At 39.4% G+C, this 15,772-nt stretch overlaps 1 protein-coding gene across 1 annotated transcript; it reads right to left on the bottom strand.

Annotated features, from left to right (window-relative positions):
* Nucleotides 1-1,624: 1,624 nt before the first annotated feature.
* GPR143 (G protein-coupled receptor 143) lies at nucleotides 1,625-14,881 on the bottom strand. Its single transcript, XM_015632659.3, has 8 exons — nucleotides 14,398-14,881; nucleotides 12,604-12,713; nucleotides 9,615-9,709; nucleotides 8,101-8,193; nucleotides 7,506-7,615; nucleotides 6,136-6,244; nucleotides 3,765-3,882; nucleotides 1,625-2,305 (listed from the first exon to the last, which is right to left on the bottom strand). The coding sequence occupies exons 1-8, from the start codon at nucleotides 14,639-14,641 to the stop codon at nucleotides 2,006-2,008; spliced, it is 1,179 nt and encodes a 392-aa protein (XP_015488145.1). The 5' UTR covers nucleotides 14,642-14,881; the 3' UTR covers nucleotides 1,625-2,005.
* Nucleotides 14,882-15,772: the final 891 nt, after the last annotated feature.

The following is a 15,772-nucleotide window of genomic DNA, read 5'->3' as shown; positions in this document are numbered from 1 at the left end:
CCAGGACTGGGGAATCCCATCTGTCCTTGTGCCACACAAAGGCCTGGGGCAGTGAAGGGAGGGAGGGATTAGTCATTCAGTCATCTCACATCTTGCTGCATCCTGTCACCTCAAAGGTGCTTTCCTGCCACATAATTATTCCAGTGAAGCCAGAGATTGTTTATTTTGGTTTAAGGTTTTGCAGCTTGGTCCACACCACAAAGTATGAAAAGGTTTACTAACAATTCCACCTCCACCTTTTTCCTGCTCTTTTGACCCCAGTTGTGATGAATATTGCGCTGAAAAATGGTCTCTGTTTCAAAAGGCTCAGTTAATCTGCTCATAAATCCGTGTGCTGTCTCTTCGTTCTTTGGTAGGTAACAAATGAATGTGATGAAAGGAAAGGGTCTGGTGATCTGCCAGTAGTTCTGACAAGGAGAGCAGCAATAAAGAGCCATAAAGCCACAAAGGTTTCCAAAGGGCGCGGTGTAAAATCCTTACTACAAACCAGCCACAACTCTGTAATGATCTGCCTAAATAGCTGTCCAATCATTGTTTAACACTTTTGTATCAAACAATTAGCTCAAGAAGCTGGTTTATTTTAATTAGCCAATCAATATTTTTTTCAGTATTGTTTCTGTTGATCCTGAATTTCTAACCTTCCTGAGACTTCCCTGAGTAACCCAGGAAGTAAAGCTTCATGTTATTTTTGCATTAATCTTTCAGCTGTCTTAATCTTTTTCTTTTTTTTCTTTTTCTTTTTTTTTTTTTTTATTAGTTTTTTTTTTTTACAATAGCTGAAACTGAACTATGTTACAAAAGAAATGTGGAAACATGGAAAGAGCCAAAACAGCCAAGTGGATGTGAGCAGGATTTAAAGCCCAGCCCTGGTCACATGCTGAAGAAGAGGAGGGCAGTTACTCGGCTCAAGGGGCTCCCACCATGCCACCATTCCAACTGCTCTGTAAACTGCTTCCAGCACAACCAGACAAATCATATTACTTCTACTTCTGATACTAAGTCAAAAGCTTATTGTAGACATGGTCATCATTGTTTCTTAACTTTCGACCAATCTGGGGAATTGTTTGGATGTAGGTACCTAGGGCACTGCACAAAAAGATGTATCTGAGAAGATAAGGAAAATGGATTTAATGTCTGTTCATCCAGCACATGAAGGGGTAAAACAGAGTACTCCTCAGAGAAGGGATTATTGGTTCTACTTGTTCTGTTTTAGGATGAGCACTCAGAGCGTGGAAGTGTTTCATGAAAATGTTATTTCTAAATGCACCTGCCCCAACAGCCACAGCCCTGTTAGGTAAGTACATGTAAAGATCAGACTGAATCTGTAATAAAAAACAGTTTTAAGGTTTATTTTTTATTGAACCTGGCAGAACCTTTGTTCTGAAGTGTTTGTGGAGCCTGTTCTGGGCACAATTTTTTTTTAAATAAAGCCTTTCATCTCCCTAGATAAAACCACACAAAAAAATTCACATACACAGGTTTAAAGAAGACTATGTCAGTGAGTGTCTATACAGACAGGAAATATTTGTGCTGCAAAGGCTGGAAATGATGGTGCCTCAGAAATTCTAGAGCTGTAATTCTGGGTGAGGAATTTTATGCTGAGCAACACAAGTAAGACAACACATTTAAAAACCCAGCATGTGAATAGTCCATTTATTTAAACAAAAGACTCTTCTACCATAAGGAAGTTACAAGAGAGATTAAAACAAAATGAATGAAAATTAATCATAAGTAACAAATATCTTCGCAGAGATATACTCTTGCTGAAAAAAAGGTTTATGCCTTCTCACATGTCTCCTAGAAGGCAAATGAGGACATAAACCATATCTCTCTGTCTCACACGCTCTCACACAGTCTCACAAGTTACAGGAAATGACATCAAGCCATTGAGCACAAACCTAATTCCAGAGTACACGATGATTCACACATTGACGTGGTTTTGTGAGTATTGACAATGTGAAAAGTTAGATCCAGGAAAGGTTAGATCCAGCTCTGCACATAAAAACTACCAGCCCTGGTAGATGGGAGAGCTTCTGGTTAATCTCTCGTCACTGCTGGTGTTGCCTTCAGACAACATGCTTATGGCCTCATCAGTCTGCTGGCTGTCAGTTGTGGAGATCTTCTTGGAATCATGGATGTTGCTTTGGTAGTTCACTGGTGAGGGATAGGCATTTTCCCCCACAGTTGATGAGGACAAAGACTCCCAGGGTATTTCTCTTTTTCGCCATTTCAGGTCCACTCTGCATCCTGTCCAGCCATAGAAAGCTAAAGTGAAGAGAAAGCCCTGCATGGGATTAAGAACCCCCTAGGAAAGAGAAGGGCAACAGGAGTTACACCAGCAAGGAAGGCTTCATCCTCAACTCCAGCAAAATGCTTTGCATGTATTAAAAACTTCCCTCTCACTGAATGATTGCTGACTTTAAAATACGCTATTTGCATGCAAATAAAAATTTAGCCTTCACAGACACAAATCAGAGATAAGTGCCATGACATGTTTTCCAAAATGTGGAGGCCATAACAGTGAGCAGTAAGCACAAAATTATTTTCTAGCATGAAGTTTTGCCAGTCAATCCCTTGGTGTGTTTTTAACTTTCCCCAGAAGCTCTAGACTTTTTTATTCACAAAATCACATATATTTTTCATTACAAGCCAAGTCAAATATATGAGAGGAGACACCAGCATAGACAGTCAAGCTTTTAAAAATAGCAAGAATTGATCTGTCTGGAATTGCTTTGGATTCTTGAGCCGGTGAAAACATCCATCAAAGTGGGATTGAAAAAATGGGGAGAGGCACTGAAAAAGAAATCCCAAGTGATTGCCAAAAAATTTGTCTCTGTTCCCAGTGCCCTGAGAGGCTTAACAAATTGATGGCTTTTGATGCTTCTCTTTTTCTCACAGGAAAAGAAGGAAATTATTTTTACAGACAATTTAAAACATAGGTCAGTCCCCAGACCTGACCTCTTGCTCTTCAGGTGAGCAGGAGCAAGTCCCTGTCACGTGAATGTGTTCAATCCTTGTCAGAGGAGAAGGTTGTATCACATCAGTTGCATTGCTTAATCCTTCAATACCAAACTGCTCAAACCCTTAATTATACAAATCATGCTCAGGCCTTACACCTATTTAACAACTCCAGAATAAATGCTCTAGAAAAATGAATCTGCACTGTCACCTCTGAAAAATCCCCTGCCAAATATTCTGATTGGAGAAAAGAGGCTACAGTAAGAGACCAGCATCTCACAGCTATTTTTGGCACCTTGTGTGAAAGATTTTTCACCTATTTGTTCCCAAATAATCATCCAAATGTCATGACAAAAGATGCAATCATTCTTTATAACAGTTTTTTAAAAAACCACCCTAGCTGCAAAGAGAATTTCCATGAAATGCCCATTTAATTGAGAAACCTTCAGGAACTGTGAGCTATAACTTTGCAGCTTGCATTATGGCAGAGTTTAGCAAGGTTAGGCTAGAAATCATTGTAGTTTTCTGTTCCGGATCTTAAAATGGGTACTGATCTCTCACAGAGAGAATGCATATTCCAGTAAATGGGAGAAAAAACTGGCCTCTAGGACATTTTTGGCAAAGTTTACATGTGAAAAGCACTCCCATGGACTGCTCATTCCTTTCTTTTACTTTCTGCTTTAATTCCTTGATTTATAGTATAGTGTTTATACCCCTCAAAATCAAAACCCCAACACTATACTGGTGCTGTTCACCAGTCTTACAACAGTGATTTCTAAGACTAAGCAATGTCACAGCTGACCCACCATTATAATCCAGGTGATCAGTGCAGCACTTCTGATGTTTTTCAGGGGCATTTCATTGATATCTGGCTGCATTTCAAGATAGAACAAAAGGGTCTCATTGATGATATTGGATGACCAGCTATGGGAGGAGCAAAGAACAAAAGAGCAGTTACATAAGGATGTAAATGTAAAATATGCTTTACCTTCAAATTTTGGAAATTAAAATCACTTTAGGAACAGTACATTTTTTTAAAATCATAAAATCATTAAGGGTAGAAAAAATCTCTAGGATCAAGTTCAAGATGTTTGGATTTCTTGTTAAATCTCAATCTGAAGGGACCAGTAGGTCTGTGAGATCATGATCAAGGTCCACACACCTATCTACTCACCCAGGCCTAGACAATATGTATCAATATAAGAAAAAAATCTGATAATTTTAACTTGCTGCAGAACAGTAAATTGCAAAATAAAATTGAGATGAGAAGGACCTGTGATCTATAATGGGAATATCATGCATGCTGACTTTTTAGCTTGTGCCTTAGAAGAGTTGTACTCACAGACAAGGAACCAAATATATGCACATGCTGTTGTAAAAGGCTGCAGGATTTCCATCTGGAGTTGGAATTTCAGGGTTAGATTAAAGACTTCCAAAATTTCCATTAAAAAACACCAAAAAGCAACACAAAAGTTGACTTTTAAGTCCTTGAAAATGCTAACAGTTATTTTGAATAAAGGTAATATCTGTTTCCAAATAAGGATGAGCATAATCAAGCCTCATTCATAGAAAGAAACCGAGTATGTTCTACACTAAGTAGAGATCATAGCAAATGGCTGTAAGCTTCTATGACATCTAAACAGTGAGAGAAGCTTTTCTTGATAGCTGTCCTGCAGTTTCAGAAAATATACCGTCAGCATTCATGTCATACTTTCTAAGGGGTTTTATATATGTCCTTTGCACAATTATGTTTTTATCATAATGTAAAGCCTCCTGCACTCCCCTCCCAAATCTGTAGGCATCTCTTCTATCTTGTGTTGCCCCTACCTGCTGTCTTTGACTGAAGCATTCCATATTTGACTTCAAGGATGGAGGGAAATCTTCCCTATGCTTCTGAGATGAGACTGCCTCAGTCTTTCCCCCCTGTAACCTTTGAGAAAGCTCTTACACTCCAGAGCTTATGTTTTATTAGAGCAAAATCCTAAACCAGAGCTGTGATTTTATTTTTTATTAGGAAAGTCCAGAAGGAGACATAATGGAAATAAACAAATGTCCCCACGATGGCCATGGGAAATTGGCCTTTTCTTTCATGCTTGTTCCCAGATAATCAAGCTGGCCACCATCCCTTAGGTTGCAACTCACTTCTGTGGTGCCTCTGGGCTCTTTCTTTCCACAGCCCTGTGAGCTTGGCTGAATCTCTGCTCCTTATTATTTCAGCAATTTCCAGGAAGCCATGCTGCAGGATCCTTCTCTGCTGTCTCTCACTCCCTCCTCTGCTGGCTACCCCACCCTTCACATTGGAAACTTCACTTCCAAGCCAAGTGGACTGTTGTTCCCCCAAAAAAGACAATCATTTCCTTTCAGAGCACTCCAGCAGACAGCAGCTAAGAGAAGATAAAAGAGGCAGCCTTTCTCCCCACTCAGCCTTTTAAAGCAATGTAACATGCATTAATGCACCCGTGCATAAAAAAGTTAACTAGTGTTAGAGACGGCTAAATTTGACCCACCCATTTCACTGCTCCAGAACCATTTCTTGTTGTCCCACTCTTCTCCTCCCTATCTCTTTTCTGTCCTATGCCAAAGTACTATTTTCATGTGGGAAGATAGAATGTTAAAAAAAATAATAAAATTTAAAAAATAAGAAATTTCACACACAATCATTCTTTTCTGGCATTTCCTTATTTTCCAGACACTATCCATGCTTTTTTTAGGCACTTGAAAACTGCAAAGCACAGAGGTGGCTGCACTGTATGATCATAGTCAGAGCCATGAAGCCAGATTTAGAAGCATATTTACTGTAGGTCCACAGTGATGTGTTTTGTGCCAAGAGGCTCTGAGAAATGTTCATTACAGAAAGCCATTTATCAGCCCACAGAGCTGGGAGCCTGCTGTACCAGACAGCTTCAGTCGATGCCCAACCTACTGGGAATTTTTTGCTATTGTTTCTTGTTGCTTTTGCTTTTCTGCTGGTTAAACGTTGTATCATTTCCTCACAGCCTTGTGATGTTACAGGAGTGATTCAGCTCCTTTGTGAACTAGTTTAGAACTGCTTCTTCCTTAGATACCTTCCCTTCCAAGCATAAAGAAAAACAAATGAAACAAACCATCTTTACTCCTGTCCCTGACTCTCTCCCTCTGGGAAAAATGCACTTTGAAACAAAATAATGCACCTCTTACCAAATAACAAATACCAGCATAATTTTGAAGAAGCGCATCTGGATCTCTGTCCCCAGACGTCTTTCATTCTCTGTGTAAATCCCTTGTCTCCCTTTCAGTAAGGAGGCAACTGAAAAGTATACAATTGTGTTCATTAATATACGCACATCTTGTTAGTTTAGGCACAAAAATCCACAAGATAGAGGCCTGAAAGAGGAAACAAAGGAATGGATGGATTTTTTTCCAGCAGCTGTTCAGAAGCTGGAAGGACCATTTTCAAGGAATCTCACATATAGCCTAGTACTAAAGGAAAATAATTACACACAGCTGGATTCCTAAAATGAAAGATATCCCACTTAATTTTTTTTACTCTCAATCCCTCTGAAAATATGAAATAGTATGAACAACATAATTCTATTTTATAACAAAAGGTAGCATGAACCTTCTATAGAATGTGTGATATAATTATACATTTATTACGTGATGTTTAAATAAAATCTTCTATCCTATTATGCACATTGTTTTTCATTGTGTCATTGATACAACACTAGCTACACCTCTAAAATTCAGCAAAATAAATTTATGCCATATGCTGTTTAGATGTCACAAGGAATATACAAATGCAAAACCAAATATGCAAAGAGCAACTTTTTATGGGAACAATTTTTTAAAAGAACTGCTGCTTCTTTGAAAATCAGTATGACAGAGGGACAGAGGATAGATAGGATAAACACTAAACTAATAATCCTTGATTTTCTCCAGCTTTTTTATTAATTCATGTGTAGATACATTCAGGTGCTGCAAACAGCTAGCAATGATCATGCAAAGACTGCATTGAATCTGCAGCTTTTTTTCAGTCTCACTTTCTTCCAAGCACTGGATAATAAATTGAACTGGAATGTCAAGATCCCATCTGAGTTGTGTACAATTCCCATTTGTTTCATAATCTCAGAATCAGAATTGACAAAATTCTGATCACGTTTTATTATATTTTTTGCTCTAGGGCTGCCAAGAAGTTAAATCAACTCTCAGATCTCACCAACTAGAATAAATTACATTCCAAAGTTGAGGCTGGTACCAAAACTACAGTAAAGCCAGTGTACATTGCCTCAAAAGCTTTAAATCAAGTTACATGGAAACATCCTTTTTTTTCCCCATCTGCAGTTAAGGTTAATAGCAGAATAGCTTGTGTGTCACCAGAGTGTGTCTCTAGGGCAAATTCCCCATCAAAATGTTGTCTTCATTTCAACAGGCAGCTGCTTCCCACCTGATTTGCTGTATCTCTGTGATTTAACAAGGAGCTGTCACACATCACTGAGTACAAAGCCACTACTTTCTACAGTATTATGTTGCTAAATAGCACAGACTGATGCTGGCCATTAGGAACATACCTGCTGATACTGTCCTCCTAAACAGGATTGGGTTGGCCACAAGCACTAGCAGGAGTGGGACATAGGTTGTGATGTAATGTGGGATTGCATGTTCCAAGCCATTTTCACAGCTGAGAAGAAATCATTTAAAGATTATGCTTTTTTTCCCCCACAGCTCACTTTTCTGGCTATTCTATCTATGCCACCTTTAACTTTAAAAAAAAAAAAAAAAAAAGGAATTAAGCAATTGATGCAAAAATTTTAATTCATAGACCTTTAGCACCAATCCACATAGGACAGAGAGTTGATTTTAAACATACACTATCTGTGGATTTTTCTCAAACTGAAAAGAAAGCTAAAAGCAGGAGTGGGAGAAGGGTGTCTCATAGCAGAAGCTGTATCACAGCACAGCCAAGCTTGTACTGCCTGGCATATTTCTTCAGGGCCCCCTGAAGCCCAGGCAGATATTTCAAACATAATCGCTGACTCAGTGGGACATCCCTGGCAAAGATCAAAATGCTCAGCTTTTGAATGTCTGCCTCTAAAGCTGACCAAAACACATCCAAATGACCAGAGAGTGCCATGATTTCACATTCTGTTTCCAGAGCCTGCTTACCTGGAGAGAGAAGGGTAGTAAAGCAGAGCAATCCCCTCCACGCAGAGCATCACTGCAAGGCCCCATGTCATCATGTGGTACAGAACAATTGTACTGCAAACACCAAACACCACAGGCACAATTAAAGATCATCTATATTACTTTTATTAATCAAATAAAAATTTGATATCAATTTAATATGAAATGTTACACTTCCCACATTGCAAGGTAAAAATAAGACCCTCACTGAAAAAGAGCTTTACAGACAGGAAATGGTGCAGAACAACATTGGCAGTGCATTAAACTAAGGAAAGCAGGTGGGTGGGGGCAGTCCTTCAGAAAAAGAATGAGCCAAAGCAGTTATTCTAGCTTGCACATGGAAGTCCTGTCCTTTCAAACCTGTAGGGTGGAGGGGACAAGACTTCTTCCCTAGCCTTATTATTAAGAAGGAACCTCTGCATCTTTTATTTATCCTGCAGAGAACAAATTAGCAGATTAAAATTTAAGAATGGAGCTGAACAGTCAAATAAACCATCCTTTCATGATTTGAAGAAAATTATGTTTAACTTTCAGAGCTGGATACTGCTCCTGTCTTAGCAAGATTCAGATCTGTTTGTAGAAAGTCTTTTAGTGTTTACTCTGATCTCAGATTCAAGCCCAAATACACATGAGTTTTTTGGTTAACAGGGATTCAGGAAGGAGGCAATTCCCAGCTGTTTGACTAGAACTATGAGACTTTACAAAATCAGGTTTATCCTCAACAGCCTAAAGTTAATTCAAAAAGCTTCATTTTGGTTACATCTGCAGAAGAACCACATCCTTAGTACCTGACTGCTCTGTATCATCTGGGAACAGAGTCACGTAATTCCACTTTTATCAGTAGCAACTGAAGGTTATTTTGCTCTTCTAACAACCGACTTAGAAACATCTTTTATTTTCTGTCTGGCATTAAAGCATGGTACTTTCCAAAGGGTTTAGGTTTTTCCGTCACAAGCATTGCAGAAAAATGTATGATAAAGGCACCTTCTTCTTCTGAGGGATTTTAAAAGTGTGATCAGAAGGACAATAATGACCACACTCACTGAGAAACAGATAAAATGAAAAAAATCAGAGAAAAATAAAAAAAGGGAATTAACTATGTGGAATTAGCTGTATGAACTTCAGCACTTTCCCCCTCCAGATTTTCCATTTTCAGGATAACACAATATTTTTCCTGCAAGAATCCATTTCAGACACAGGGTAGGGACAAAAATAGTCATCACATTGCCATAAAGTTTATAGACCACAATTTGCTCCATATTTTTCCAAAGGTTAATGAATTCAGTTACATTTAAATTCAAGATGGACATAAATCAGTATCTGAGCATAGCCCTGGAAATTTAAGCACGTAGAACACCACTCTTCCCTATCATTACCCGGTAACTATATGAGCATCAGATGGTTGTACAAGACTCACTTATACTCTTAGGCAGCTGCAAACAGAGACACACAGTGTTGGAGGGGAAAAAACAAATTCAGAGCTTTAGTTCTGGTACCTCAGTCCAGCTGATCTTCTCACCACCAAGTAAGAATCAACAGCATAGCAAAACAACCACCAGAAGCCAGCGCTATATAACAGCTGGATCCACATCTAGAGGGGAAAGAAGTGCCAAATGTCACAGCTGCTTCTCCAGTACCACTGGGGCAGGGAAGGGACTCAAACCTTTGGCCTGGTGATTTGTTCTTTAAATGTGTGTATTTTCCAGATGAGATTATGAAGCAAGAAATCTTACTCAAAATCACAGGAACAGCATTGTTGTAGCCTATGGGCCAAGTTGTAGGTAAATTGAACTGTATTTGTTTTCACAGCTTATTTTCTGATTTAGAAAACCTGTCATTTACCTCTCTGTTCCTAACCTGAAAGTGGTAAGTGAAGCCCAAAGAAATTTATAGCGAGGACATTTTAATTTTAGGTTAAAATTTCAGTTGTTTCTCAGTAGCTGAGGCACAAAAATATAACTGAGGTCAGTCATAACCACAGTGTGCCTATGCATTTGTGGGTTCTGCACGTGATGGGTGTTTTCTCCACACACAAGGTGGTCATCAAAAAAAAAACCTCATTAATGAGAAAATAATTTACCCTTTGGAGGAATACCCCTACTGAACTCCCTGAGTGATTTCTTCAATAAAAATACAAAGGAAACAGGTTCAAGTCAAGCTAAATTCCACAGCATTCTTGAGTTGACCCTATGCATTTTTCCCATGAGCTTATATAAGAAAAGTGACCTTTCTTTGCCACTGTATATAAATTCCACATTTCTTCCCCACAGGAGCTGATTCTTTGTAATAGTCTGGGAGTGTTTTAATATTAATGTTGTCTTCCCTCCAAGCCATTTTTCAGTTCTTATCTGAATATCCTTCATCACAGCTCTATAGTAGCATCATTTTACATCTGGAAATCAGCATACTTGTTACTAAGCCAAACATTGGTGAATAGAGATCTAGCACTCCTTCCTCCAAAAGGCAAATCAAGCTGGGAAATATTTCCTTTCACCATGGGTGTAGACCCTGCTTCTAGTAATTTGTGGCATGAATTATTCAGTACTTAATTCAAACACCATGATATTTTCCTAGTGCACAGGAGGCAGAAAATAAAATCCCAGTCTTCCTTCTAATACACTTTACCCACAGCACTCAACATGCAACTTCATAATCACATTTACATATTTGCTGCAGTTGAAAAATGCACAGTTTACTACCCATACACACACATATACAAAAATAAACTGCAGCATCTTTCCAGAAAATCCAACACAGAAAAAAATATCTCTAAAAATAATATAAATCAGATGCACTTAAACCCTGAAGCTTCATTTGACATCTTACTTTTTAGCAAAATGACACACCTTGCTGCAGTGCCTGAAAGGGTACCCCTCTGCAAACCATTCAAGGGAGATGTCTAAAAGCTTCGCTATTTGGAGTTTGTATAGGTTTGTGATTAACAGAAATGAAACAATAATACTAAAAGAAAAATAAAATAGAATCGGAAACATTTTGTTAACTCATATGAGAATATGTGAGGGCAAATGAGTGGAAGAAGGGCTATTTTTCATTCCAATATAGTTGAATCTAAATTTAAAATGTCTCAAATTGCAGCATTTTCCTGGAGCACAAGTAAGGGAAAATAAAAATTGTGGTAGACCGCTATGCTGCTTACCATCTAACCTGAAGCTCAAATGAAAAACAGTCTGCATATAGTACCCTGTCATGTTTAAAAATACATTTTTATGTGTTATGGGCCAGAAAGTGAAACATGAAGAAGTTCAGGTTATGAGTAGAACATTCTTGCTGCAAGATATTGAAATCATTGGTTCTTTCTCAAAGAAAAAAACAACAGCATCTGCATCTAATAAGCAAAACTTAAAGATGTGTGATAGAGTTGAGAGTTGATAGATGTATACAATTTATATCTGTGCTCATGGCACAAAACTACCCCATTTGAAACTGCTTTTATATAGGCATATAAAGCACAGTGAACCCGATTTGGCACATATTGCTTTATTTTAAAACTATTGGAGCTGAATAATTTTCTTTACATGCAACTTATGCCCTTCTACCTTGCAAACTTTAAATTGCAAAGCTAATACTGCTATTTCTCATGCATTAATTCATTGGAGACCCCACATTTCTGTTGCATCTGGGTAAAGTGATGATCTGTCTTACTTGTCATTCTCAATGTTTTGGTAAAAATTGTGACCTTTATTCTTGTACAGTAAAGCTCAAATTATATTTCCCAGTATTTTGATTGTAAAATTTGGAACTGAGTTTCAATCTGTACTTTTGGAATGCATTTACATTTTCTTATTTTTACATTTTAATCCAGAAGATACTTAATTAGACTTGGCCAGATGCAGTCATTGAGATGCAGCCCAGCAATCTGAGCTGAAATCCCAAATGGCAGGGACAGACCTGCTGCCAGCAGATTTGTGGCTTTGAGTATATTTATCTTGTTGTCCCTCTGTGTCTAAAACACATACTCTCATGGCACAAAAGCTAATTTAGCTACCCAAGTTGCTTTTTAGGAGGTCCCTGCTGCCACCACACAGGCTGTAGTTTCTGACAGAGAAGGACAGATAAATTCGCACTGCCGGTGCAGCGGAGCACTGGGGCATTCATGGTGCTGTGCCAGCACAAACCCAGACTGTGGTTCACAGCCCTTTTGGGCTTGCTTGTATCCTTTTGGTTGCATGTCCGTGACTCTGGTGTACTGCTGGCAGCCCTGTGAGGAGTGAACATCTCCGGGCTCAGTCGGACCGGCGCTGCCCACATCCTTACACCCTGCAGCAGCACCTGCCTCCCCGAGCCAGAGGGCAGAGGGAGGCATGAATGCACTTGCAGGGGTGTGGCAGAGGCTGAAACAGTCATATCCAGGCTCTGACTCACAGCCACATTTCCTTTTGGACACAGCAGTTTTCCTTTCAGATTCCCCCCCGGAGGGACTCTTCACTGGGAGCAGAAGAAAGGGGGGGTGATCTCTGTACCTACCGCGCTCCCCACACAGAAAGTGGAAGGCCACACGTCAGTCCCGTTCGCCACAGAAATGTTCGCTATGAAGGCCGGGAAGCCCAGCCATACGCTTGACCTGAAGATCATACCTAAAGAAAAAAAAAATGTATTAATTCTCTGAATCTGCTGGTGTGATTTGAGTCACATGCTTTTCCATGGCCACATATTTCACATCGCAGCCCAGATTTTGTGCAGGAAGGCGATGGCTGCAGAGGAGCGCAGCAGGGACAACTGTGCTGTTTAAATGTCAGTGTAATCATTCAGGGAAAGTAGCCCCAAGAGCTGGAAACTGCTGTGACTTAAAATGTTACATTGATTAGAATCTCACTTACTTAGAGATGCTGTCACATGCTTCCCTAACATAAACTGGGAAGCATTTAACACAGTGACATAAAACACTGGATTTTATTTACCAGCATATATTCATCCACTGATATTTGCTTCTGTATAAAATCTGCCATTGAAGAAGAAAAGTTATTTTTCACTTTTCTCTGCCTTCATTTTACAAGCAGCCCTTTTCCTCTGTCACAGGACTGAGCAAAGCAGCACTTCTGAATTAGGTAACAACAATGCCCTTTTTAAAAATGAGCTTAGAGGTTGTTAGTGAGGTTTTCTGAGTTTGCTTGAAATAAAGCATCAACAGGAAACAGAACAAAATTACCAGGTTTCCCACCAAGAACAAACTGTTTTCTACCCATCAAAGTAAGTCTAATAAAAAAAACCCCACAATGGATAACTAGTTTGAGTTTGCTAGTGAAAGAGGAAGTCAGGAATAAAAAAACTATTGTTGGCTTCATCTGATTGAAAGGACCTTTTCCAGGTGTATGCACATATGTATTTCCCGTATCTCTTTACTTCCTTTATAATCTTTGGTTTAGTATTGGTACTTATTAGGTGGGAGAGAACCTGTCTGGGTGTGAAGGGAGAAAAGACCTGAAACACAAAGGCACACAGATACACAGACACAAAAACAACCCCCAGCAGTGAGACAAAACAGCACTACTATTACCTAATGTGAGGGGGGGAAAATGCTACTGTAGAAACAAATTTGTCCTGTATTTTCATAGCACATGTCATGATAATTTATACCAAATTTGACAGTAAATGGCCAATGAGAAAAATTACCAAATGACTGATAGGACAGCTCAAGACACACTATTTTCATTTTGACTCATTTATTCTGTTTCAGTCTCCACTGTTTTATTCCTCTAGACTGTCAGCCAGGGTCTAGGTAGGGTCTACCTTAATAAGGTAGCTTTACTCACATTTCAAAAGCCTGTGTCCATCTCTCTGCAGCTGCAAGTCAAACTCATTTTCTGTCAATGTGATGTGCCCAGAGAAACAGCTGGCACATGAGCAAGAGGCACTCTTGGTCCAAAAGGATTTGGAGGCATAGAGGAGAGTGGGTTTAAAATACAGTCCTATGGATTAGCTAAATGTTTGATGTAATGCGCTGCCTCACCTCCACTTTTATGCCTTACTCTGAGAACTAGTTGCCATTCTAGATTTTAACTTGTTTTAAAGCAGGGATTTTGTTGTAGATTTGTCCAAGTCTTCCATGGTATAACTATTAAACAAGAACTTTACCTCCTAAGCCCCATAATTTCCTGATCTCTCATCTCTGTGCAAATCTTCCTGTGAACACAAACAGCATGCTTCTCTCAGAAATCTCTGCTGTCCACTCACCAGCTCCTTTTGTCTGTGGTACCGCAGAGAAAAAAGAACCTGTTACAGCAATGGCAAGAACATCAAGGACATCAAGGAGGCACTTACCTAAGCTTCCAAGGATGTCACAAATAGAGATAAGGAGAAGGATGGTGGAGGAGGAGGAGGCTTTGGGCATCTTCCGTGGACTCTGTCCCTTCTTCGGCAGGAGCTGCAGGATGGTCAGTAGCAGGCTGATGGAGGCACTGCCAATGCAGACTCCGCAGAAGACTTCAGGCTGGAAGTTCATCACCAGCTGTGTAGCTGCATCCCTGTTTGGGCAGCAGTAGGTTTCTAACCTTGGAGAAGCCATGAAATGTCCGACTGGTGGAGGTGCCTCACGAGCAGAAGAAAATGCTGTTGCTCCACCAAGGCAGCATTCACTTTTTCTTCACCCTCCCCATTAGTCCTCGGTGGTGAGAATCACGCGATTGATGGATCATGTGCTGCTGCTGCTGCTGCTGCTGGAAGTAAATCCCCTAGAGCTGCCTTTCTTAGCCTCTCCTAGCAAGGAGATCAGATCTGAACAAGAAAACACAGTGTAATCTGAAACATGCCCCATGCTTGCTCAGAGCCATTGGCAAGAGTTCACTCACATATTTCTGCTTGCACGGTATGTGATACAGGAAGACTTAAACTCATCAGAGCATTGAAGATGGTTTAAAATAAATAAGGATGCAGATACCATAGCAGAAGCATTACTATTTAATTGTGTTTCTCTTTAGCCCCATCCCACACAGCATCCTTTAATTACTGCAAATTAATTGAAAAGATGAGTCCAGACACAAGCAGTCCCAGTCCTAACAGGGAGGAGCAGGGATATAAATCCACTCCCTAACCTAAATCTCAGTTTTAGTGATTCAACCCATCCATCTCTGTAAATAAAATTAGAAACACGATACCCTGTCACTGCAGAAAGAGATTAGATGGGGAAAAAAAAATATTAACCTCATCCTATTTAAACTGCAAGCACAAAAAAATCCTCTCTTTAGTCAGTACTTTCTCCATTGGATCAGCTTGACAGGGAAAATTCCAGGACTCAGGATTTCTCAATAGCTTATTTCTCTATCTCTCTGTCTTTTTTTAATTTGGTAAGGATTTAATATGAAAACAAGAACTAGACCTGTAATATTTCTTTTTGCTTCATAGGCTAGACAATATCTTTTAAGACAGGGGTCCTGCTACATATAGCATCAAATAAACATATCATAAACACAAGAAGTAATTATTCCCTTTAAACTAAAAGTCTCAAGCTCCCTGTATCAGCCCTCATCCTTCAAGAAAATTTGTTTATAGGAACATATTCAGCAAATACAGGAGGGAACATTGCCAAAAGACTCAAAGTCACCAGAATGTTAAATAACACAGCCATGGATTTTATAATTAGTCCCTATAAGAACAAATTACCTAGCCTTTTTTTTTCCCCCAACAGTCTAGCTTATTT

This window comes from Parus major, chromosome 1 (assembly GCF_001522545.3).
Source record: "Parus major isolate Abel chromosome 1, Parus_major1.1, whole genome shotgun sequence".
Lineage (NCBI taxonomy): Eukaryota > Metazoa > Chordata > Aves > Passeriformes > Paridae > Parus > Parus major.
The sequence above is the reverse complement of the archived record's forward strand: the minus strand, read 5'-3'. Positions and strand labels throughout refer to the sequence as shown.

What these genes read in the sequence shown, in the direction of transcription:
- GPR143 (XM_015632659.3), bottom strand. Translation starts at nt 14,641, where the DNA reads ATGGCTTCTCCAAGGTTAGAAACCTACTGCTGCCCAAACAGGGATGCA. An exon ending in TGACATCCTTGGAAGCTTAG is followed by an intron (nt 12,714 to 14,397) that starts GTAAGTGCCTCC and finishes TTTTTTCTTTAG; the next exon opens with GTATGATCTTCAGGTCAAGC. An exon ending in CTTTCTGTGTGGGGAGCGCG is followed by an intron (nt 9,710 to 12,603) that starts GTAGGTACAGAG and finishes TTTCCCCTCTAG; the next exon opens with ATGTGGATCCAGCTGTTATA.